Source organism: Onthophagus taurus, chromosome 7 (genome assembly GCF_036711975.1).
Source record: "Onthophagus taurus isolate NC chromosome 7, IU_Otau_3.0, whole genome shotgun sequence".
Classification (NCBI taxonomy): Eukaryota; Metazoa; Arthropoda; class Insecta; order Coleoptera; family Scarabaeidae; genus Onthophagus; species Onthophagus taurus.
Genome location: NC_091972.1, coordinates 11,803,337 through 11,826,460, shown reverse-complemented (window position 1 = coordinate 11,826,460; position 23,124 = coordinate 11,803,337). Strand labels below are relative to the sequence as shown.

The 23,124-nt window shown below is 32.9% G+C and overlaps 5 protein-coding genes across 5 annotated transcripts in view; 3 read left to right on the top strand and 2 right to left on the bottom strand.

Annotated features, from left to right (window-relative positions):
- LOC111420873 (protein C-ets-1-like) overlaps positions 1 to 4,757 on the bottom strand; it is a 101,379-nt gene extending 96,622 nt beyond the window's left edge. Inside the window, exon 1 of the mRNA XM_023053920.2 lies at positions 4,612 to 4,757. The gene's annotated coding sequence lies outside the window, so the exon portion shown is untranslated. The remainder of the gene's footprint in view (positions 1 to 4,611) is intronic.
- A 330-nt stretch (positions 4,758 to 5,087) lies between these two features.
- On the bottom strand, positions 5,088 to 12,173 carry LOC111420923 (cleavage and polyadenylation specificity factor subunit 2). Its single transcript, XM_023053993.2, has 7 exons — positions 11,802 to 12,173; positions 11,237 to 11,748; positions 6,754 to 7,599; positions 5,740 to 6,017; positions 5,532 to 5,682; positions 5,292 to 5,479; positions 5,088 to 5,237 (listed from the first exon to the last, which is right to left on the bottom strand). Exons 1-7 carry the CDS (start codon positions 11,948 to 11,950, stop codon positions 5,145 to 5,147), a joined length of 2,217 nt encoding a protein of 738 aa, XP_022909761.1. The 5' UTR covers positions 11,951 to 12,173; the 3' UTR covers positions 5,088 to 5,144.
- A 628-nt stretch (positions 12,174 to 12,801) lies between these two features.
- LOC111420957 (transmembrane protease serine 9-like) lies at positions 12,802 to 17,447 on the top strand. The gene is made up of 8 exons (XM_023054060.2): positions 12,802 to 12,909; positions 12,966 to 13,100; positions 13,154 to 13,263; positions 13,315 to 13,877; positions 16,333 to 16,415; positions 16,480 to 16,614; positions 16,677 to 16,774; positions 16,833 to 17,447. Exons 1-8 carry the CDS (start codon positions 12,865 to 12,867, stop codon positions 17,392 to 17,394), a joined length of 1,731 nt encoding a protein of 576 aa, XP_022909828.2. The 5' UTR covers positions 12,802 to 12,864; the 3' UTR covers positions 17,395 to 17,447.
- Positions 17,448 to 18,189: 742 nt separating this feature from the next.
- LOC111420979 (odorant receptor 4-like) lies at positions 18,190 to 20,856 on the top strand. The gene is made up of 5 exons (XM_023054080.2): positions 18,190 to 18,460; positions 18,514 to 19,016; positions 19,075 to 19,332; positions 20,467 to 20,727; positions 20,791 to 20,856. Exons 1-5 carry the CDS (start codon positions 18,190 to 18,192, stop codon positions 20,854 to 20,856), a joined length of 1,359 nt encoding a protein of 452 aa, XP_022909848.1.
- A 254-nt stretch (positions 20,857 to 21,110) lies between these two features.
- LOC111420956 (brachyurin-like) lies at positions 21,111 to 22,259 on the top strand. The gene is made up of 4 exons (XM_023054059.2): positions 21,111 to 21,161; positions 21,226 to 21,458; positions 21,514 to 21,680; positions 21,734 to 22,259. Exons 1-4 carry the CDS (start codon positions 21,117 to 21,119, stop codon positions 22,132 to 22,134), a joined length of 846 nt encoding a protein of 281 aa, XP_022909827.2. The 5' UTR covers positions 21,111 to 21,116; the 3' UTR covers positions 22,135 to 22,259.
- The last annotated feature ends 865 nt before the right edge of the window (positions 22,260 to 23,124 follow it).

The window sequence follows — 23,124 nt, the reverse complement described above, 5'->3', positions numbered from 1 at the left end:
TCGATAAAGATAGCACCAAACTAACTGCATTCACAGTTTCAACATTAGTATATAGCAGATCGAACACTTGATTGAGTCACTCTCCTTGTTTATGCAATATTAATTTACTAAGTCTTATACAGTATTTATTTAATTACAATGACAGTAAAATTGCAGGAAAGTACTTACCGAATACCCCATAATTGGACGTGGGCTAAGACCAGGCGACACAATGACCTCCAAATTGTTCATGACAGTCTTGGAGAGTGCATTTAAACTGCTGAATTGACCCTAAAAAGGTCTAAACATTGACACCTGAGTAATTTGTGCTTCGCCGACGATGTAGTCCTTATTTCAGATAGTCTTGGAAAGATGAAACTGATGCTGAAGAAATTACAGGAGGTGTAAAAATTGGGCTAAACAAAAGGCTTACTCTTACATTGGCAATATGCGGGAAACTTAGAGATAACTTCAAGAGCGATATAAAAAAGAAATTTTTTCAATCAGTGCATGCTGCCGGTTATAACATACACCTCTGAAACTTTAACATTACTGATCAGGAAGCTGAAAGTACCGCAAAGAAAGATGGAGAGGTCGCTGCTGAGTGTAACCCTGAGGGACCACATACGATATAAAGACCTACTAAATGAAGAAGATCTGGCGTGAATGATGTTGTCAACGTTGTGGTAAAACTGCAATGGAACTGGATGGGTCCTATAGTACAAATTAAGAATGAGCAGTGGACAAAACGGTTGCTCGAATGGAGCAACAATGGAAACCTATGTCTAACAATGGACGCAATGACATAACATTTAATGTATCGTAATACCTTAAGCTCTTCACAGTCAGGTTGGATAAAGGCTTGAACCTGCCGTTCAACATTCACAATTGAAACCATAAGGTTCGATCCAATGGTATAATGTGGCGTAATGACATGCAAAGACATGATAGCCTTAAATGCACAAATTGGGTATCAATATATGCATCTGTTGGTGTAATATATTATTATTATTATATATTTTTTTTTAATATTGAAATTATAACACGTCCTATAAGACTTTTATGATTTGACAAAAAATAATATTCACACCAAACTAACTGATTGTGAGACATGACCTATAAAATAACCTTTAAGCGAAAATTGCATTGCAGGATGCATTTTATTTATAGTGACGAAACTAAATATGCTAACAAACAGACCAATATCTGCAAATCATTCAGTACAATCGATAAAAAAAAATTATTCGAAAAATTTCATAAATGGGTAAATAAATTCATTACAATATCTATCATTCTGACTATAGAAAAAGATGATACTAGGGCAATAATTAATTAATTGATTCAAGCACCCACTTATTATTTACTTGTCACTCACATTTTACTTATGTTCGAAATAAATCAGATAAACGCGATCATTAAACATTTATTTTACAGTGTTTAAATGTTTTTAATATTTTATTTCAATATAATCATAGTAGCTTATCAGTAACGATTTTAAGTTTTTAACTAAAAAAAGGTAATACAAAACACAAGGGTAAGTACCTAGATGATAAGAATGATAATGGTCAAAAATTAACGTTGTTATTCCAGCTTATCAGTAGCAGATCGCAATTTAGTAGTAAGTAAATAATCAAAAGCTAGGAATGGAATTGAATTGGAAGTCTCCAATTTTTTAGTATACGTTGTGCAAATCAATTTGCACGATCTGTCAACATTTCCTTTGTTGTTTTTTACTGCGATACTTATAGTTTGTTTTTTGAGTACCAATGAGAGATAGTAGATAGTGTAACTATTGCTTATTGATCAATCGATTTGTTTGCCTTTATTAGTATTAGTAAATCATCATATCTTGACTTTTGCACCGTTACATATACAAAAACCACTTGCATATCACACGTTTTGTAAATCACTACACAAAAATACAACTACAAGCACTTTGCAAGCTTACTGAATTTTGAGCATTATGTCAGAATAGGAATAAGGAATGTGATTTAGAAACAAATAGAGAATTGAAGAAGTACGATTGTGATCAGCATCTGCAAGGAAATAAATCATAGAGGTTGCTTGATAATCAATTCATCATTTATTGAGTGATTTTATAGGTAATTACAATAAAATAAAAGAATAGAATCGAAAACAAGATAATTACATCTTTACCAATCTCCTCGAAGGAAAGTATTGGAAGCTAATTGAAAAACTCTGATCTTTGCTAATAAAAGTAATGAAGATTTGACGAGCATCTCATTTGAATATATTAATAAGGTTATCAACATTTTAGATAGTTATCCAGTAACAATTATTCAATAACGTTCTATTCATATGCCCAAGTCGTTTTGCATCTAATACCAAAGTTATGGTATCGGATTCTGTGGTATCTACATAGAAGATATCAACATGAAGATGTCAGCTGATATATTTGCAACATATAGAAAGGAAAAGGATATTATGCCGGAATTCCAGCTTTAGTAGGATGCTATCTATCTCAGTGGATGTAAACTAAACACCTTTTCTTGTAAGATCCAAGCCTCCAAGCATCTGCATAGTCTACAAATAAGTTATTATTCTTCGATTTTGTGCTATATCGCAAAGATATGGCTAGGTTCTAGTTAACTCCATTTTTGAACATTAGGATCTATTAGTATTTATATATACCGGTATTGCAAGAGAAGTTTATGAATAAGGTATTAGATTTTTCTTGAAACTTCAAAATAAGATCTGCAATCTTCATTATTAGGAAAACCAAGGAACTACAAAGAAGACTTCAAAAAGGTTGCTTAGAAGCCAAAACGAAATTAAGTGTTGTCTTCCATCAGACCTAAGGATTTGGATTGCTTCTATAGAAAAGAGGAGGAACCTCAAGAAGTTACTCGTTGTGACAAAACTGAAGTTTTGTTGCAGGGTTGTTTGGAAACAAGACTAAAAAAAAAAAGAAATCTACTTAGGTTGATGTCCAACTAGAAGAAGATGAAAATCTTTCTTTACACCACATGTTGTAAAAGTACTAGTGTTAGTAGTCGACATTATGGAATCTTATACCTGACTACAATGAAAACATTATGTATTAAGTAAAAACCTATTTATTTAATAGCTGACATAGGGTCGAAAGATGAGGATCCTACGATCCATAGCAGGCTACACCCTGAGGGACCATAAGAGAAGCAAAGAAATCAGAGATCTCTGCGGTGTCCATGATATAGTCCGATGGTCCCAAACCAGAAAATTGCAAAGGATGAAAAATTAAACAGATTTCTTGGACGCCCGCCCAAAAGGTGATATAAAAGCTGGAATTCATCATGCCAGCCACGTCTCTAGATTATAGAGTACAAGACAAAAGACTTAAAAAGAGATAGAAGAAATTCTTCAATTATGACCAATGATGAAGAAGGGATAGATCGTCATGGCCGGTTTTAGGCTATTAATGTTAATTATGGTTTCTTAGAAATTTTCCATAAAATGGATCAACATATTCAAAGTAATTGAAAATCCTTTGGATATCCTAAGCTCTTTGGGAATTCCTACATTTTTTTGCCTGTTGATTTAAGATGAGGATTTGCCATTACTGCGACTTATGTAAGTTGTTGGTATCAACTTGATTCTATGATACGAAATGTATTTATTAATCTGTCTATTTTTCTGTCACGCAATAATATAGGAGAGCGTAATTAAACTAATCGAGTACAAATAATGTTTCTCACCAAAAATTTTATCTAAATTCCCAATCTTGTTCCTTTTACCTAAAACATTTAACCCCAAACTACAAAAAAAAAACCTAAGCATTAACCACACCCTCAAAACGCCTACTGTCGTGTTTACAAGAGTTTAGGGGTTCTTTGGGTCCCGACTTTGGCATTTATAGCATGGTGTGTTAAAGGCTGGGATTGATGAAAAACCATCTGCCTGTTGCTGAAAATCTAGTTTATAAAATCTGTTAAAAAATAATTTTTTTTGATTTAAAAATGCGGAACTAAACTTCCTCTTTTTTCCTATCGTCATTTATCTTTTTCGAAATCGCATAGGCACAATAGGTGTCTTGGTATACATTTTCTTTTTAAAACCCGAACAATAGGAATTCCCGGAATCGGAAACCTTTAAAAGAAATAATACCAGCACGGTCTTTCTGGTGATGTATTTGAACGTTTGGACGGAGACTCAAACTATTATAAGAGACTGTTGTGGACGAGGAGAAGACAGACGCCAGTCTGCGCGAATCTCAAGACGTCTTTAACATTCCAAACTGTGGCCAACCACGCTCATTGCAATTCAAATCCATCCCATGTCTGCCTTTTAAAATATTGTTTATCACCGTTCACGTCTCTCCTGACTATTTTATCTGCTTACGAAAGTTGAAAGTTAAAATACTTCGCAAAAAAACTTATCTGTTTATCGAATAGATGAGCTTGCTTTTAGTAGATTCCAGTAAATTTTATGCGCAAAAATGTTATCTATCTTATCGCATCAATAAAAAATTATTAAATTAGTTATAAAATAACCAAAAAAGAATATAAATTATAAAATTATATAAAAGTAGAAATTTTTTTTTAATCAACCCCATACTTAACTTTTTTGAGGTTAAGTCAGTTTCGTATTTATAGCTAAGAAGTTTTTTTTTCAATTCTAAATGAAATCTCTTACCTTAAGTCGAACGAAACTCGTTCCTTCAGTTGGGAATCGAACGGGTTGGATGATTCGGCTTCCAAAATATATAAAAACGCACGTTCGTTCGTAAAAACAATTGCTAAGAAACACCCGCGCACAACAACACAGCAGTCGCCTCCTCTAAAAACTGTACACAAGTAAACAAAGATGGATAGATGATGCTTAGCAGATAAGTGAACATGAATGAAATCGACTGGTGGGGATTATTTCTGTTACCTGATTGGTTCATAATTTGTATTTTAAGAATAGATCCAAGCTTTAGTAGTAAACGCATGTTTTTGTTTAAACAAAAGATGGGAAATGGCAGTTTAAAGTGTCAAATTTTCATAGCACACTAAATTTTTTAAACTTAGGACTTATGCGTATTTGCAAGTATATGAAAAAGAATTAGTCCTTAAGGGTTTAATCAAAAATGAAATTTAAATAGGGTGAAACAAAATGTGTTCGCCAAATTCATTCAAAACTTAAAATTAATGTTTATTAAAAATAATTTAATCTCCAATCATATTTTATAAAATAGCATATTGTTCATAAAGTAATTCGCGAACTTTATAATATTCTTCAGAAATACACCCTTCAATTAAAACACGACCAGATTCAATCTAAAAATAAAACAAAATAAATTGATACGGTTTTATTCATTAATTAAAAATTACCCTTCTTATAGCGATTGTCCCATTACAACACCATAAAACACCTCCAGAAAATTCAGAGGTAATGTTTGATTTAGCCAAAACCTGTTTGAACTCAGAAAGTTTTAATTCATTGATGAAAACTGTATCGTGTGGAATATTGTTGTTTAATAAAGGTTCTAATGTCAAAATTTTAGTGCTTTCTTCTTCAACTACAAAAAAAATAAATTAATAAATAAATAAAAAATGAGAATTCAAATCAACCTTCCATTGCCTCTTCTTCATCATCTAAACCGGCTGGTTTTGCATCAACCTGACTCTCCCTGATTAAAATTTGAGCATTAATCCAAGCCAATTCGGCATCTTTACCTTTTTGAAATTCCAATTGGGATACTAATGCATCAGTAAGACGCACCTAAAAAATAAAACAATTTAAAATTTGTATTCCTTTAAAAGTGAAATTAAAAAGTACTTGATAAATATGCGTTTCACTTGTAGCATCGACAGTTTCGCCCCTGGACGGGCTAAAAACGCGGGATTCAACGTTTTCTTTGCAATGTTTTACGAGGGTTTCAGTACTTTCTGGGTCACCTCTTATGACGATTACTCGACGCGGTCTTAATTGTGATAAAATTTTCAATAAAGATTCACCGTCTGAACGACCTTCGAAATCAATGTATTGTACTTGGGCATTTACTTGTACAGTTCGATGTAAAACTATACATTTTGTTGGAGCTTCTGTTGTTTCACCTAAAAAATGTTATTATAACAAATACGAAACGGTTATTGTATGCAAAATCCTTATTCGTACACCATTCGAAAAATTACCAAAAAACCATATTCATACAGTCCGCGGGATTGTATTTTTATGTAGATAACTGCTATGCAACAAGATTTTTAACAGTTTTTTTTTAAACTTCAAAGTCGAAAAAAGGGCTAAACCCGAATGTTTCTAATTGTAGTTTTAGTTGTTATTCAGTGCAAGATTGTTGTAAATTTTTATTGAACTCTAGACCTGGAACTAGAAACATTCGGGTTTAGCTGTCTTAAGAGACATGCAGCTAAACCCCAATGTTTCTAGTTCCAGGTCTAGTTTTAGTTCTAATGCTGCTATTAGTTCTTGTTTTAGTTGTTATTCAGTGTTAGATTGTTGTATATTTTTCATTAAACTAAAAGTAGTACTAATACAGAAGGCAATGGTGCGGATAGCTGTTCAAATTTGTGCGCATTCAAATTATTCCTTCAAAAAGTTTAAGTTGTAGATTAAAACTTTTTCATCAAGATTTTACTATATTAATGTTATTCTAAATGTATAATTTTTCAATTTTATTGAAATTTATACTGTATGAATACAGTTTCTATCGTCAACTATGATTAAAATGCCCTTTTTTAAAAAATCATCAAAAATATTAATTAATAAATCGTGATTTTCTAATTTTACGTTATTTGTACAAATACTTATTTTGCATACTATACATTTAATTACATATATGATCCTCCTCTTTTTTAACAACAATGTTTTCTTTGTTATCTTCTGGCTCAATTACAGCATCAGCTAATTTATAATCTTCCGGTTTAATAATTTCACCATATTCATCACTTTTTATTTTTTCTTCTTTAAAAGGAAACATAGGATGTTGTTTTTTGGTTGCTTTAAAAAATCCGCCATGTATTTTCCCTTCCTGTTTAATAACAATGTCATGACGACCTTTAGAAATGATACTCATTTCAATATCATCATCAGAATCGGAATCTATATCTTCCCCTTTAAAAGTAATGCTTTGTTGCTTTTCTTTTTGCCTCTTTTCGTATTCCTCCAATTCAGCCCCTTCTAATTTAATCCTTTTTTTTACATCTAAATCAATAGTTCTCCCACCGCCATTATCGACTAAATCTCGTGCTAAGGTTCCTGGAGATGTTCTAGTTGTGATTATGATGCTGTTGTTTGCGTTTGAACACCATTGGAGGAATAATTCTCGACTAAATCCACTTTCCATATCTGCTGAACTTGCTAAGACCACTTTGGGATTGGAAACTTTTGCTAATTCTTGTAAACTGTGGCATAATTGTAAATGTTTAAATTGAAACGGATTGTTCCTAGCTCCTTCGAAACTTTTCATTAGTTTATCACTCATCCATTCAATCTGGGATTTTGCAAATTCAACAACGTTATAGCTAACATTATTTAATAAAGCCAAAGAATACGCTAATAAACCAGAATCTTTATTTCTCCAAAGTTGATCTAGCATATGAGCTAATTCTAAAACTCTCCCTGCGGTATCGACGGCTATTAAAACATTTCCGTTATTACGTAAAGTTTGAAGAATATTTGCTAAAAAAAAGTAATAAACTTAAAAATTTAGGAAAAAATCAAGAATCGTCATGTGGCTTAAAAATCGACGATTTAGTCAATGTGAAATGATCCAAAAAAATCAAAACATATTAAAAATAAAAAAAAGTGCGGAAAAGTGTAGAACATATTGAGAATCATTCGGGTTTAGCCACACGTCTGTCAAGACGGCTAAACCCGAATGATTCCAGTTCTAGGTCGAGTGTTAGCGACGTGGATCTAGTTTCTAAAAACGCCTAAACCCGAATGATTCTACTGCTAAATCTTGTGTTAGTTCCAGTAATAGTGCTGGTGTAAAACTAGAACTAACACTAGACCTAGAACTAGAAAGTATCAGATTTAGCCATGCGTCTTCAGACCTAACTCAATGTGGAATTTCTACACAAAATTCTGAAATAAATCACTAAATTAGGTGGATTGGAATGTAACGTTTAAAGAGGCGGGTAGGGCATCAGGTATAGATTTTATATTATCTTTAGTTTATAGATGGTAAACAACGACATTTTAGGCATTGTGCGTCGAAAACCCAAGAAACAACTGTATTTCACCCGAAAATATGCGTTTTAACCAAACGTGTTGCGAAAATACGCAAATAATAATAATAATAATGTACAGGGTGGGCAAATTTGGGTGTTATTATAGGCTATCTTAGAAACTATAAGATATACGAAAAAAGTAGGTGCCATGTCCCGGTCTCTTTTTTTGAGACTAATCCAATCCCGCAAACACCAAACATCTATCTTCTTTTGTTTTTAAGTTATAGCCAAAAAGTCAAATTTTCGTGATTTCAAAAAATGCTCATATTTCGTTTATTTTTCAAATTAGAGAAATGGGGTTGATACGTTCTTAAGACACTTTTTTAAGTAGAATATACTGCCGTTGAAAAATTTTAAACATACTTGATGATTTTTGAGATACAACATAAAGTTGTGTTTTTTTAAACACAAACTATATTTGATTATGATGTTACTGAAAAGAGCATACTTTTAGCTTTCCAATGATGTATCCCATGTATGGTGTATTTGCAGAAAATAAGCATTAATTTTCAATTGTAAAATAGTAACCGCCATGGTTCAAAATTTTGATTATAGTAGGCGAGTCCGGACAATAAATACTACATAGTGGCTATAATAGGTTTGTTCCAACCAGCGGCTTGACTCGTCACATGCAATCGCACAGTTAAATAATGCAATGAAATCCGCTGAAATGTGACGACATTACTTGACGTGTGCGATTGCATTTGACGAGTAACGGACGAGTCCGACCACTTGTTGGAACAAACCTAATATATGGTTTTGCACGAATATGACAGAATAAAGTTGGTTTTGTACCAAGGAATAAAAACTTTGAATAGTTAATTTAAATTTCTCAGCGTCTTATCCCTGACTTTGTTCACCAATAAAAAATGGTTAGCAAGTAAAGTCTGTTTATTAAAAATACAAGAAATGTATTAATTAATGAATAATTAAATATGGGCAACTTCAGGAACTAAACAGTCACAAACTGTCATCTTCTTCTACTAAACTTACTGGTTGTAAGGTTAGAACAGTTCGGAATCAATTAATGAAATCTTCGGTAGTATTTTCCCAGTTTTTCCCAAACATAAGATTTAGAAGTTTTTTGATATCAGCAATATTTTCTTTTGAAATTGGGTGAGATAGACGAAAATTAGGGATCATAAACTGAATAAAAAAAATTCATGAATGAAATGACAAGTAAACTCACGTTGCTATAGTAACTAAGTAGCATTTAGCGTTTTCCTCGCCTACTATAATTAAAATTTTTTATTGTAATCTTTAATATTTTAGAATTGAAAAATAACGCTTATTTTCTGCAGATACATCATGCGTGCGATACGTCATTGGAAAGCTAAAAATATGCTCTTTTCAATAACATCATAATCAACTATAGTTTGTATATAAAAAAATACAACTTTATGTTATATCTCAAAAATTATCAGCTGTTTAAAATTTTTCAATGACAGTATATTCTACTCAAAAAAGTACCTGTAGAATGTATTAACCCCATTTCTCTAATTTCAAAAATAAACGAAATATGAGCATTTTTTGAAATCGCTAAAATTTGACTTTTCGGCTATAACTTAAAAACAAAAGAAGATAGAGATTTGGTATTTGTGGGATTGGATTAGTCTCGGAAAAAGAGACCGAAACATAGCACCTCCTTTTTTCGTATCTCTTATAGTTTCTGAGATAGCCTATAATAACACCCAAATTTGCCCACCCTGCACAGGTGTCCAAATTTCGATGGGTTTACAGAGTATCTCAGTTATTATGAAAGATAGAAAGTTGCGGCTTTCGCGAACCTGAGCTACTTTTTTGTGAAACTTACAATGGCGCAAACCAAATTTTCATAGCCCTCTTCGATTTTAATATACAGGGAGTGTTTCAAAATTTACGATTTTCAGACACCTCCTGTATTATCCGGAAACATAAAAACGGGTTCTAATAGATTTTTTCACGTAGAATCCAATGGTGCACGTAGAATTTTTCTAGTCATCACGGTTTTTGAGTTATAAAGAGTTAAGTATTTTAGAAGTTGAGTATTCAGTATTTGAGTTGTGTTTATAACTAAAAAACCGTGACGACTAGAAAAATTCTACGTGCACCATTGGATTCCACGTGAAAAAATCTATTAGAACCCATTTTTACTTTTTTACTAAGTTTCCGGATAGCCGAGATACAGGAGGTGTCTGAAAATCGTAAATTTTGAAACACAGGGAGTGGAAAATCGTAAATTTTGAAACACAGGGAGTGTTTCAAAATTTACGATTTTCAGACACCTCCTGTATCTCGGCTATCCGGAAACATAAAAACGGGTTCTAATAGATTTTTTCACGTAGAATCCAATGGTGCACGTAGAATTTTTCTAGTCATCACGGTTTTTGAGTTATAAAGAGTTAAGTATTTTAGAAGTTGAGTATTCAGTATTTGAGTTGTGTTTATAACTAAAAAACCGTGACGACTAGAAAAATTCTACGTGCACCATTGGATTCCACGTGAAAAAATCTATTAGAACCCATTTTTACTTTTTTACTTAGTTTCCGGATAGCCGAGATACAGGAGGTGTCTGAAAATCGTAAATTTTGAAACACTCCCTGTATATTAAAAACGAAGAGGGCTATGAAAATTTGGTTTGCGCCATTGTAAGTTTCACAAAAAAGTAGCTCAGGTTCGCGAAAGCCGCAACTTTCTATCTTTCATAATAACTGAGATACCCTGCAAACCCATCGAAATTTGGACACCTGTACAGTGTTTTAATTAATTATCGTACCCAACCTCATCATTGAAAGTATGCAACCAATATCACAGTATTGGTATTGCAATAGGCAAATCGTGTATTATAAAATAAATACTGTAATATTGGTTGCATATATTGTATGTATAGGGTTAGCATGGTCGATGACGTCACAAAAAGTGACGTCACGTCGAAACTTTAAAGTGATTTTTTGTTAAGTTTAACACTTTTCCGCCCTTTTTTTTATTTGTAATGGCTTACTTGAGCGATTTCCTGTCGATTAAAAAAAAATTGTCGATTTTTAAGCGACATGATGATTCTTGATTTATACCAAAATTTAATTATTATTAATTGATTTATTTACTCATTAATTTTTCATCCCTAGTTCTTCTTCTAGCTTGTTGATAACTAGCATTAAAAGCATCTGTTATCAATAAAGAAGGTCGAAGTAATTTTTCCATTTCACAGCCGTTTAAATGTCTTTCCTTTTTATGATTAAAATCATTTGCATAAATTATATCTTCTTCCCCAACTTTCATAATTTTCCAAATTGTGCCTCCAATCATGTGTCCTGCAGGAAGAGGAGTAATCGTCAACCCATAACCTTTCCCTTTCATCGAAACGCTTTGATTATATTTTAATTGTACGATTTTGTCGAAAGCCGCATCAACATCGTCTAAAGTAAACAATTCAAAATCATCCATGTTATGATGGGATTGGTACAAATCGTACATAAACATTTGTCCCATTTTATAAACTGGTATTGTGGCATAAATAGGACAATTTAAACCTAACTTTCCAACTAAGTAAGGTAAAGCCCCTAAATGGGAAACATCTGGGTAAGAAATTAGAACTGCGTCAATTAAGTGAATGTGCCTAAAAAAATCATTTTAAAAAGATATCATAAAAATGTTTAAAGTATAACTAACCTTTTTATTTCTTTTATAACTTCGAAATCAAATTTCTCGTCCCAACCGCAATCTAAAAGTATTCTTACTTCGTCCACTTGTAGGATGTAACAAGGCGGAGACTCGTCTTTAGCCCCAGAAAGGGCTGTTAATTTTATAATAGAAGTCATGGTTTAAATGTTGAGGTTATGTTTTTTTAGATGCTTAAAATTAACCGCGAGAAGTTTAGATTGTTATTGTAACTATTTCATCAATGTTTTAATGTTACTTAATTAAGAATATAATGATTTTTGTAAGAAATAAATCTCTTCTTTTAATAAATAAGAGATTAAAACGTTTTTTCTTAAATTTTTAAGGTTGTTGTTGCCACCTTGTTGAGTTTTGTTTGTTTGCAGAGGGCGCTAATCGATTTAAATTAATGGATAGCTAAGGTTGGTATCGCTTTTAGAGTAGAGATGGCGCAGTTAATTTAAAATTTTTTGAATTAATACCGATTGTCCGGAAAATGCGTCTATATATTTAAAGAGGTGATTCTACATCAAAACTCATAAAGAAAAGTTTATATAATGTTCGGTCCGAAAATGCTTCCTAAGGGCGCCAGAGCCGTTTAAAGATGGCCCTCAAAAAGCGTTGTCTCAAAAACGGCAAGGTTTAGAATGCCGAAATTTGGTGTACAGGGATATTTTTATGTGACAAATATGATAATCAGTTCGGCAAGAAGTTCAAAAAGGTTTTTCATCGGTGGATAAAACGTTGCCATATAGCTTATATAACTTCTTCCAGAGAATGCGTATTTAGGATGATTGCTACTTTAAATAAATAGACAGTATTAGCATTAATAGGTGTTTTCTCACCTATTTCAGAACTAAATAAACGAAGAAAATTTATAAAAGTGTTTTGCTTTTAAAGCAGAGATGGAAAAGTTAGTGTTAAAGATTTAAATTTGTTTGATAATTAAATCTATTTTAGGTACTTTCAACAAGGCAATGTATCTTATCTGTAAGATCGAAAACGTAAGATATAACCCTGTATTATAACAGCAAATTCGACAAATATAGATTATTAAATACTTCTGTATTTCAAGATGAGGTCCTTCTTGGTGCTTTTTGCACTCATCTCTATGGTTTTAGTAAGTTTTATTTTTACGAGATTTTGTAATTTTTTAATTTTATGGATATTTTTTAGGCCGACCATATTGATTGGTCCAAAGTTACTATTAATGAACCAAGAATACCACTTCCTTCTAACCTAGAACAACACCTTGCCAAACCACGGATCGTAGGAGGAGAAGAAGCTGTTCCCAACTCTCTTCCATACCAAGTAAAAGAAATATTACGATATTTTTGTGACGTATATTTCATTAATTTTATTAGGTTGGCCTCCTTGTCACCTTTGATGAAGGTACCTACTTTTGTGGCGGATCTTTAATTTCACCTCGTCATGTTCTAACTGCTGCTCATTGTACTGAAAGTCTTCTATCTCGGTAAACTGTTCTCTATTCTTTTACAATAATTACTAATTAAATTTTTTGTAGACCTCTCGAAATTGAAGTACGTTTGGGGGCTCATAGAATCCAAGAAACGGGTGGCCAAGTCATCATGCGTACCACCAGCTACATAACTCATCCTGATTGGCTTCCATCACTTCTCCGTAGCGATATTGCCATTGTAAACCTTCCATCTACCGTCACTTTGACCGATAATATTCAACCTGTACGTCTCCCGAGTCGATCTGACATTGGAAACGATATCGTTGGTACTACTGCAAGAATTTCCGGCTGGGGATTGACCAGTGATAGTTCCACTACGATTAGCCCAACTCTCCGAGAAGCTTCAGTTGATGTTATGTCTATTGCGGCTTGCAGATTCGCTATGAGATGGTGGGAAATCGCCATAATCGCAGAGTCCCATTTGTGTACTTCCGGGGATGGAGGAAGAGGAATTTGTAGCGGAGACAGCGGTGGTCCAGTTGTTGCTAACGATAGATTGATTGGTGTAGCTGCTTTTGGTCTTGTTAATGGTTGCGAACTTGGATTGCCATCTATACACACTCGTGTTAGTACCTTTTTGGACTGGATCGAAGCTAATTCTGATGTTAGTATTGATTAAATAAAGTAAAGTTTTGTAAAGATTGTGTTCATGTATCGAAATCGTACAATTTGAAATTGCACACAATAAATAATTCTTTTTATGAATACGAATTAGAACTGTTTTTATTTAATAGTAACAACCGTTGTAACGTACTAATGATGTCCTGTTCAGCTTGAATCCACAGTGTAGCTCGAAACTTTTTGTTTTTTTTGTTTTTTGTTTCAATGGGCATTTCTGTTCAGCCTATACTTTTCTGCTAATTCCGAAACCATTAACAAATTGGCAGCATAAAACAAGTGGATAGAATGAGAATTAGAATGTGATGGGTTTTTAATATCTTGTCATCAATGTTACGAGAAGCTGGAACTCCCTAGAAAAAGTTAGAGCTCAAACAACGAAAGGAGCTTTGATGTCAGATTACCTAAGGGATATAATATTGCAAAATATGTGTATGTTAAGTGTAAATGACAAGAGCAGAAAATGCTGCTACAAAAAGAATCATCAGAACAGCGGAGATGATGACGCTCAGGTCATTAACAGGATACACTTGTGGCACCATAAAAAAAGTGAGAATATCAGAGTGAGGGAGAAGGAGTGATAGGATAAGTTGTATTCGGTGGTATTAAAGCTGTAGCTCAACATTTTGGGATAGCCTATAAGAAATAAAGAAACAGGACAGATTTCCTAAAATTTGAAATATGTGTGTGTAATTTAGAATACTCACACAGTTAAGCTTTTTTCAGGTTATTTGTTTATTCTCTGAATGCTGCAGATCTCTAAACAGTAAAGTCGTGATTACACTTGCCTTATAGTTCAGTGCCTTGCATCTCATAGTGTGTGGGCGTTTTGGTTTTGGTGTGATTCGTTGCCATTTTAGATGAAACTGCTGTGAGTTGATTCTGGAGTCTCTTGTGCATGAGAATAGTGTGTTTCTAAATTCCCTCAACGAAACGGTGGGATTATTTTTGGATTCACTGAAGTCAGAAGATGAGTCTGAATGATGACACAGCCGAAGGAGCAAAAGTCTTTACAAGAATAACTTTAGAGTCGAACGGATTTATCCTATAAACCACTCTATATGTCATTTACTGTCAAAGTTCTTATCCACACCCTATTGATAACTTCTCCGAAATTATTCGTCCTAAAGAGTCTGGTTTTACAACTCATGGGTTGTATTCTTTGGAAAGCAATATAACGTGATGTTTATCAGCGACACTTGCGATCTTGACATCTCGGTGAGATGATGCTCTATCAAATATTAGCACTACTTTTTCGGCTACTTCATTCAGTCATCTACTCCATCAAGTGGCTAAGGTATCTGATGAAAATAGCAGTTGTATGACAATCTCTCCTGCTCATGGCAGTCTCTGTGATATGTAGCATATATTTTATCCATTCTGGCTTCAAACGCTGGGCTTTATAGATAACCATGGGTGAAATAGCAATACCAATGCCATCTCTCCTTGCTATAACAGCTTGCTGATGATGACCTGTGGATCAAAAAATGGACATTTGGCTATAACGAACACTCCTTTCCCTGTATTAATATAACGGATTAATCGAGGTTGTACTGTATATTATTTGTATAAAAGAAATGTATCATGTATACATCATTATATTAAGCCATCATTGTTAAAAAAACATTCTAAAACTCATACATTAGGTGCTCATACACTCGTACATTAGGTTGTATATCGGTATAGTAGTAGAATACCTTCTATATCCGTAGATCTATCGATAAATCAAATTGTAATTACAGATTTCTGTATTTAAAGATTTTATTTCGATTTCTTGAAGTATAGATGGGGTACATAAACAATTATAAAAAAAAATAATTTTAAAATAGCAGGTGGAAGATGGAAAGTGTGTATTAAATATATTTTAATTTTTAATGACCTTGAATGCAAATGGAAATTAAAATTGACACTGTAATTCTAAACCATGAAAACCCAAACCAACCCAATCCAACCCAAGTGGACATAGGAAGACTTTTTTTTACAAATTTATTGCATAAATTTACTTTAATCACTATTATTTATAAAAATAATAATTTAAATTTAAGTACGTAATGTTTGTTGCACTCCAATTTACAAAGATGTTAGGATATCTTTAGTATAAACGAAAATTTCACAATTAAATTGATATTCACGGGGATTTTTTTTATTGGAAATCATTAGGATAAGATAATTTTAAAATAAATCCACTTAAACGTCCTTCATACAGAGATCATGAAAGCAGAGTGATAACCAAGTAATTGACAATTACAAAGGAGAAAAAAATAATCATAACAATCAAGTTGAAATAAAACAATGTTGATCGTTGGGTAATCTATTTTGGCTCAATACTTCTTGTCTAAATCTTTCATCACATATCCAAAACGAAATTGAGATGAATCTTATCTGTAAAAAAAAAAATAAACGTAAACGTAAGGGAAAAAGACTACGTCACGAAGGTGGTATAAATATGTCGTACGAATCACTGTCGCCGAATACATTCCAAAATGAAGCTGATTTTGGTGTTTCTTGCTCTTGCCTCAGTGGCACTCGTAAGTGCTTATAATTAGAAAGATTATTCCTGATCTATTTTATTATTAATGTTTTAATTTTTAGGCCGACGATGTCGACTGGTCAAAAGTTTTTATTAGAGAACCAAGAATTCCACTTCCCTTCGATCTTGACGAAGTTATTTTCGAACCAAAGATTGTAGGAGGAATTGAAGCAACTCCCCACTCCATTCCATTCCAAGTAAAGAAAAATTAACTATTACAAAAAAAGATTGAAATTAAATATCTTGTTTTAATGTTTAGGTTGGTCTGCTTATCACCGTTGCTGCCGGAACTGGTTTCTGTGGCGGATCTTTAATCACCCCTCGTGAAGTCTTAACTGCTGCTCATTGTGTTGATGGGTAAATAAATAGCAGTTTTCATAAAATTCGTTTCAATTTATTTTTTAATTTTTTATAGTGGTTCTCAAATTGAAGTACGTTTAGGAGCTCACAGAATCCAAGAAACAGCCGGTTTAACCATCATGCGTACCACCAACTGGAGAATGCATCCAGGTTGGGATGCATCCCTTATTCGTAACGATGTCGCAATCATCACTCTTCCATCTGCCGTTACCTTAACTAACAACATCCAAGTTGTTACTCTTCCACGTCGTGCTGATGTTGGAAACAGTTTCAGTGGTGTAAACGCTAGGATTTCCGGTTGGGGATTAGATAGCGACGGTTCCAACGCTATCAGTCCAGTTCTCCGACAAGTCCATGTTAACGTAATGACCAACTTGGCCTGCAACATCAGATTCTTAGGTATCATTCAAAACACTCATTTGTGTACTTCCGGTGATGCAGGCAGAGGAGCTTGCAGTGGAGACAGTGGTGGCCCAGTTATGGGTAACAACATCCAAATCGGTCTCGTATCTTTCGGCCTTGCCATTGGTTGTGAACGCGGATGGCCATCTGTACATACTCGTATTACCAGTTTCTTGGACTGGATCGATGCTAATTCTGATGTACAACTTACATAATTATAAATTTGGATTTTTGATGTCACTTATAAATAAAAAATTATACTTAAATCGTGTTGTTTCATTGAAATTTTGATAGTAATTAAAATTTTTGTAATCTTGATTTAGATTTTTAAAATTTCATTTTTTTCTATTGTATTTGACGAGTATTTTCAATTTTTTTATTGCAATTTCTCGTATCCCAACCACCAGCAGTCCTTATCATTCAATCATCTTCATTCAGTCCTCTCCTCTTCATCTCCACATTGATGTCTTGGATCCATTTTTCCGAGGCCTATCTCTTTTGTTTCTTTCTGCTAGCACCCAGTTCCAAACCTTAAGTGGGATTCTCTCTTTACTCATTCGATGTCCATCAGATGTTCATACCATTTTAGTTGCTTTTCATTTATAGTGCATAGTTATGTCACATCATCTTTTCCAAACCATAATTTCTGCTGCTAGCAGTCTTCGAGTTGTGTCTTTGTCTCTCACCCACACTTCTGACCCGTACATCATTAATGGTTCTATAATGGCCCTAAAAATATTTTCTTTGTTTGTATCGTTAGGTTACTATTTAACAAAATCGAATGCATTGCTTATTCTCAAAAAAAATTTTTTACTAATCAAATATTTATAGTCAGGTGACAAACTGTGTTACATAAAATATTAATCGAGAATTTGCTAAGAGGTTCATAAATATTAAACCAAGTTTAAAACTTCAAATAACAAGTTACGAACTTAATAAGTACTAGAATTAAAAGGTATAATAACCAGAATCGCTCGCGGTCAATTCTCATAAAGCATAAAGACGTCATTATGGGTAAGAAAAAAGATGTGGATGAAACAACCATTTCGGTTAAAAATTATTTAAGATATCATTACGTTTTATTGCAAATATTTGGCATTTGGATTGACGAACCAAAAATATTTAGCGTAAAAAGAATGTTGTACAACATCTACGCGATTACGATCATGATGCTCTTTTTCATTTTATATCCGATATCAGAAATAATTTATCTTTACAAAAAATTTACAGATATTTATGATTCTGCATTTCAACTTACTTATCTTTTGAGCCACATTCTCGGTAACTAAAATAACATTTATCTTATTAATTTTAATTCAAACATTTTCTTTTAGGTTTTTGCAAAATGGGATTAATCTTCATTTTCAGAGATGATATTGACAAGTATCGAATATTTCTTCAATCCGGTGTTTTTGCACCAGATGTGAAAAGAGGTGGACCGATTGAATTAAAATATGTTAAAGGTGCGATAAAATCCAATTACAGACAAGCAACGTTCTTTCTAAGTTTTCTATGTCCGATGGTTTTAATGTACTTCTTCAACCAAATTTTTAACCAAGGAATTGGTATTGAAGAATATTTCGATCCGATTTTGAACGAAACAAACACTCGAGAAATCCGCTTAAAACCTTATAAAACTTGGTTCCCAATCGAATCTAATGAAACACCTTACTACGAACTTATGTGTTTGTACCAAGTCAGTGCAAACATGTCTTATGGATTTACAATCGGTGCAAGCGATGCTTTAATTTGTGGAATTTTATGTCATATTAAAGCACAACTTTTAATTTTGATTAACTCTTTAAAAACTTATATGAATCGAATGGAAATATTAATGGTTAATAAAAAAATATTTGTCTCGGTTAAATATTTATGTTAATATTTTCTTTAATTAGAGAGAAGACGGTCTTACTGATAATTTGGATAAATATCGCGAATTTAATACAAATTTTAAAAATGGTATTGAACAGGTTGAATTATATCCGAAACATATTCAGAAATATGCCGATCGTTGCTTTAGAGATTGTGTCAATCATCATCAACAAATAATTGAATTGGCTAATGGCACCGAGGAAACTTTTAATTATTTAATGTTGATCCAATTTGGGGGAAGTCTTTTATTAATTTGTTTTCAATTATTTCAACTTTCTGTTGTGCGTAATTTTTTATGATCAGTTCACATTATTTCAGTATCTAAGTTTAAGAATTATCTATAATTTTCTAATATTAAGCTAGGCAATTTTTTCTTTAGCCTTGAGTGATAAGATGCATGGTTAAGGATTACTAAACATGCCGTATCTAAATTAGTGTGTGCGTTATTAGTTATTAGACATCATCAGTTATGACATGTGTTTCCATAGTAGCTCGATTCAATCGAAAGAATTGTACTTTAGATTAAGAATTGTTTCCACTTATAGGATATAACGGATCTTGTATAAAGTATATTACATGAAGAGCCATTTATAGCCATTGGACGTTTTCTGTAGAGCACGAAATGGCAACACTTTTGAACTTTTGACAACAGACAAGTCTGTACCAAACCGGCAGGTTTCTGATTGCTATATACCTTTATTGGCAGTCAGCTATTAAGTCTGTAGGAACTTACTTTTTCCAGGGTTGCTCCAGATTGTGGTATTACGATGATTGTTGTTCCTTTTCATTAAAAAAGGAAAAGTTTTTAATTAAATCTTATATGCAAGTTATCCATTTCATTGCTTTATGTAATAAATTAAGAAGAATCTTTGCTGTTATAAGGTCATAATTTAGTTAATTCTCAAACTACCCCAACAGTCGTAATATTTTGAAAATTGTAACAATATAAGTACACATTATTACTTATGATTTTTTGACACCAGTATTTAGTCCTCTGTAAGCAGTACGTAGTTTGCTACAAACAATATCTAGTTTTCTGCAAACGGTATCTACACCTAGCAGTTACTTCTTTTCCATTAGCAGTATCTGGTTTCCTGTCAGCAACATCTAGTCCCCTGCAAGCAACAAGTAGCCTACTGCAAGAAGTATCTAGTCTTCTGCAGACAGTATCTAGTTATAGCAGACTCTTCTTTTCTATTAGTACTACCTAGTTTCCTGTCACCAGTATTTAGTCCTCTGCTAGTAAATGCTACTAGATAGCATCATTGCCTTGGGTAACTACTTGGAGGTGGAGCATATGGCATGTTACTTGAAATAATTGCTTGATACTTTTAAATTTGTATTTTGGAATAATGTGAACTGAAAATAAAGTATTCCCTATATTAACAAATATTGCAGTTGAAATTTTTTTTTAGAGCGAGATAAGTTCATTTGATTCAATAAGCATGATCGTCTATTTAGTATTAGCTATGTACCAAGTTTTTATTTTTTGCTGGCACGGAAATGAAATTTTCTTAATAAGCGATAGTTTGCCTCAGATGGTTTATGAATCAAATTGGTTGGTGACGAGCCTATCTACAAGAAAATCGTTGGCAATTATGATGACACGAGCGTATAGACCAATAAAATTGACGGCTGGAAAATTTGCATTCTTATCTTTGGAAACTTTTGTAACTGTATTATTCCTTCCTTTTTTTAAAGCTTACATAAATACATTGAATTTGTTTTATTTTTTCTAGATTATTCGAGGTGCCGGTTCGTATTTTATGGTTTTGAGGAACATGAATGAGGAAATGGCACAGTAAAAAAAATATAGCAATCACCTTCGGCACATTTTTTTAGAAAACACCTTTAATAATAATTTAAGTAAAAGACAAGATTAACAATAATTATCTAATCGTCCTCGCACATTTTTATTAAAACAATGATCGATAGCAATTTGAAAAAAGAAATAATCAAACATCTAAGATTCACTCTTTCGATAAAAATTTACCAATGTCCAACTTAAGTACCCATGCCGTCATTATATAAGATGTAAACGTTTCGTTTTTGCGCAGTTTTAAAAATGAAGTACTCGTTGATTATTTTAGCTTTAACTTCTTTGGCTTACGTAAGCTATTATTAAATAATTTAAGATCTGTTAAAATAATAATTATTTTGTTATATCCATTTAGGCCGAATTCGAAGGAGACGTCGATTTCAGACAGCTCAAAATTCGACAACCTAAAAGAAAGCTCGATGGAAAAATTGAAATTAATGAGAGAATTGTTGGTGGTTCGGTCGTTCCAGCTAACTCAATTCCGTATCAAGCTGCTTTAATAGTTACTGCTCAGACTGGTACTTATTTATGTGGTGGTGCTTTGATTTCTCCAACTAATGTTTTAACAGCTGCACATTGTCTTGCTGGGTAATTTATTTGCGTTATAACAATTGAAGAAATTATTTATTTATTATTTTTTTAGTGCAAGCCAAGTTCAAGTTCGTTTAGGTGCTCACTTTTGGAACATCAACGAAGCTACTCAACAAAGATTCATAACCACGAATTTTATCGTTCACGCCGGATACGATGATGAGTTAGTTATAAATGATCTTGCAATGATAACACTTCCAACTGCTGCTATTTTAAATGGTAAAATATTACAAAACAAACCAATTTTTTTTCTAATTCACTTTTCTATACAGATTATGTCCAATTGGCAACTTTACCAAGTTATTCTGACATTGGTTATAGTTTTGTTGGTTATTGGGGGAGAGTGAGTGGTTGGGGAGTTATTTCCGATGCCACCCAACAAGGCAGTGAAAATTTACGTTCTGTGGAAACCGAAATTATCACCAACTTAGCTTGTAACATCAGTTTCTTAGGTGGTATTGTAGCAACACATATTTGCACATCAGGATTTGAAGGACTTGGTGCTTGTAGCGGAGATGGTGGTGGCCCTCTTGTCATCGGAAACAAACTCGTAGGAATCGTTTCATTCGCTTTAGAACTTGGATGCGAAGCTGGATGGCCAACAGTTTACAGTCGTTTAACCACTTTCTTGGATTGGATTGCCGATCATAGCGATGCTAACATTTATCCTTAATAATTTATTTTGTTGTAACAGCAAAAGCAAAAAGAATATTAAATAAATAGATTTTTAAGAAATGTTATTTTGTTATTGTAACCACCGTATTACAGATTTAAATCTAATACTTTCACTATCAATTAGATAAATTGTCATTTTCAATAATTTTCTGATGCGTTGTTGAGTTCTATATGGTTTCTTTCTGTTTTTTTAGTTGCTTTGGTAAAGTTCTTTTGGCATCTTTTTGATTTCTTAAGTACTTACACTAGAAAGAAGGCAAAACGAAAACAAAAAAGCTAAGAAAGAAAGCTAGAGAAAATCAAATTTTTCTCAAACATTTTTTTAGCTTCTTTTTTATTTATTTTGCAATTGTCTTAACATTTATCTAAGGGTTTGAAATCCGCACGTAGGAATATAAGATTTACGAAAAAGTATAAAAAGGACCTAAATATTTAGAATTTTGTCTGACTGATTTCTTTGTAATGACTCCACAGTTAGATAGAGGGCAGAAATAAGTCACAATTAATGCCGGAGAATGTCTCGCTTGTCTTTGACATTAATTGCCTTCTTTCTTCTTTGTTTAAAATATTAGTTCAGATATGCCAAAAATTAGGTGGCTTCCCTTACTTTCCAGGAATGAGGTATTAAGTCTTTCTATTGTTTTCTACTTTGCATTTCTTTTTTAACCATTTTGGCTTACTGAAAAATATCAGTTAAAAAGTTTGTTAATAGAAAGCAAAAGGGCAACAGGCTTTTGTAGCTTATTAAGGGAATAATGGATATTTTAACTGACTTTTCGATTTTCTTTTTGTATCAATCCAACCTAATCCAATCTAACCCAACCCAACCCAACCATGGTATTGCTAGTGGTAATCCCAGGAACAAATCTATTGACAAGATTAATCAGAAAACTACAAACATATTTTAGAGTCTAGAAACTAATCCAACCCAACCCATCCCAACGCTTCCTACTACTTTTGTTTTTTAGTAGAGAAGAACAGAAACCTG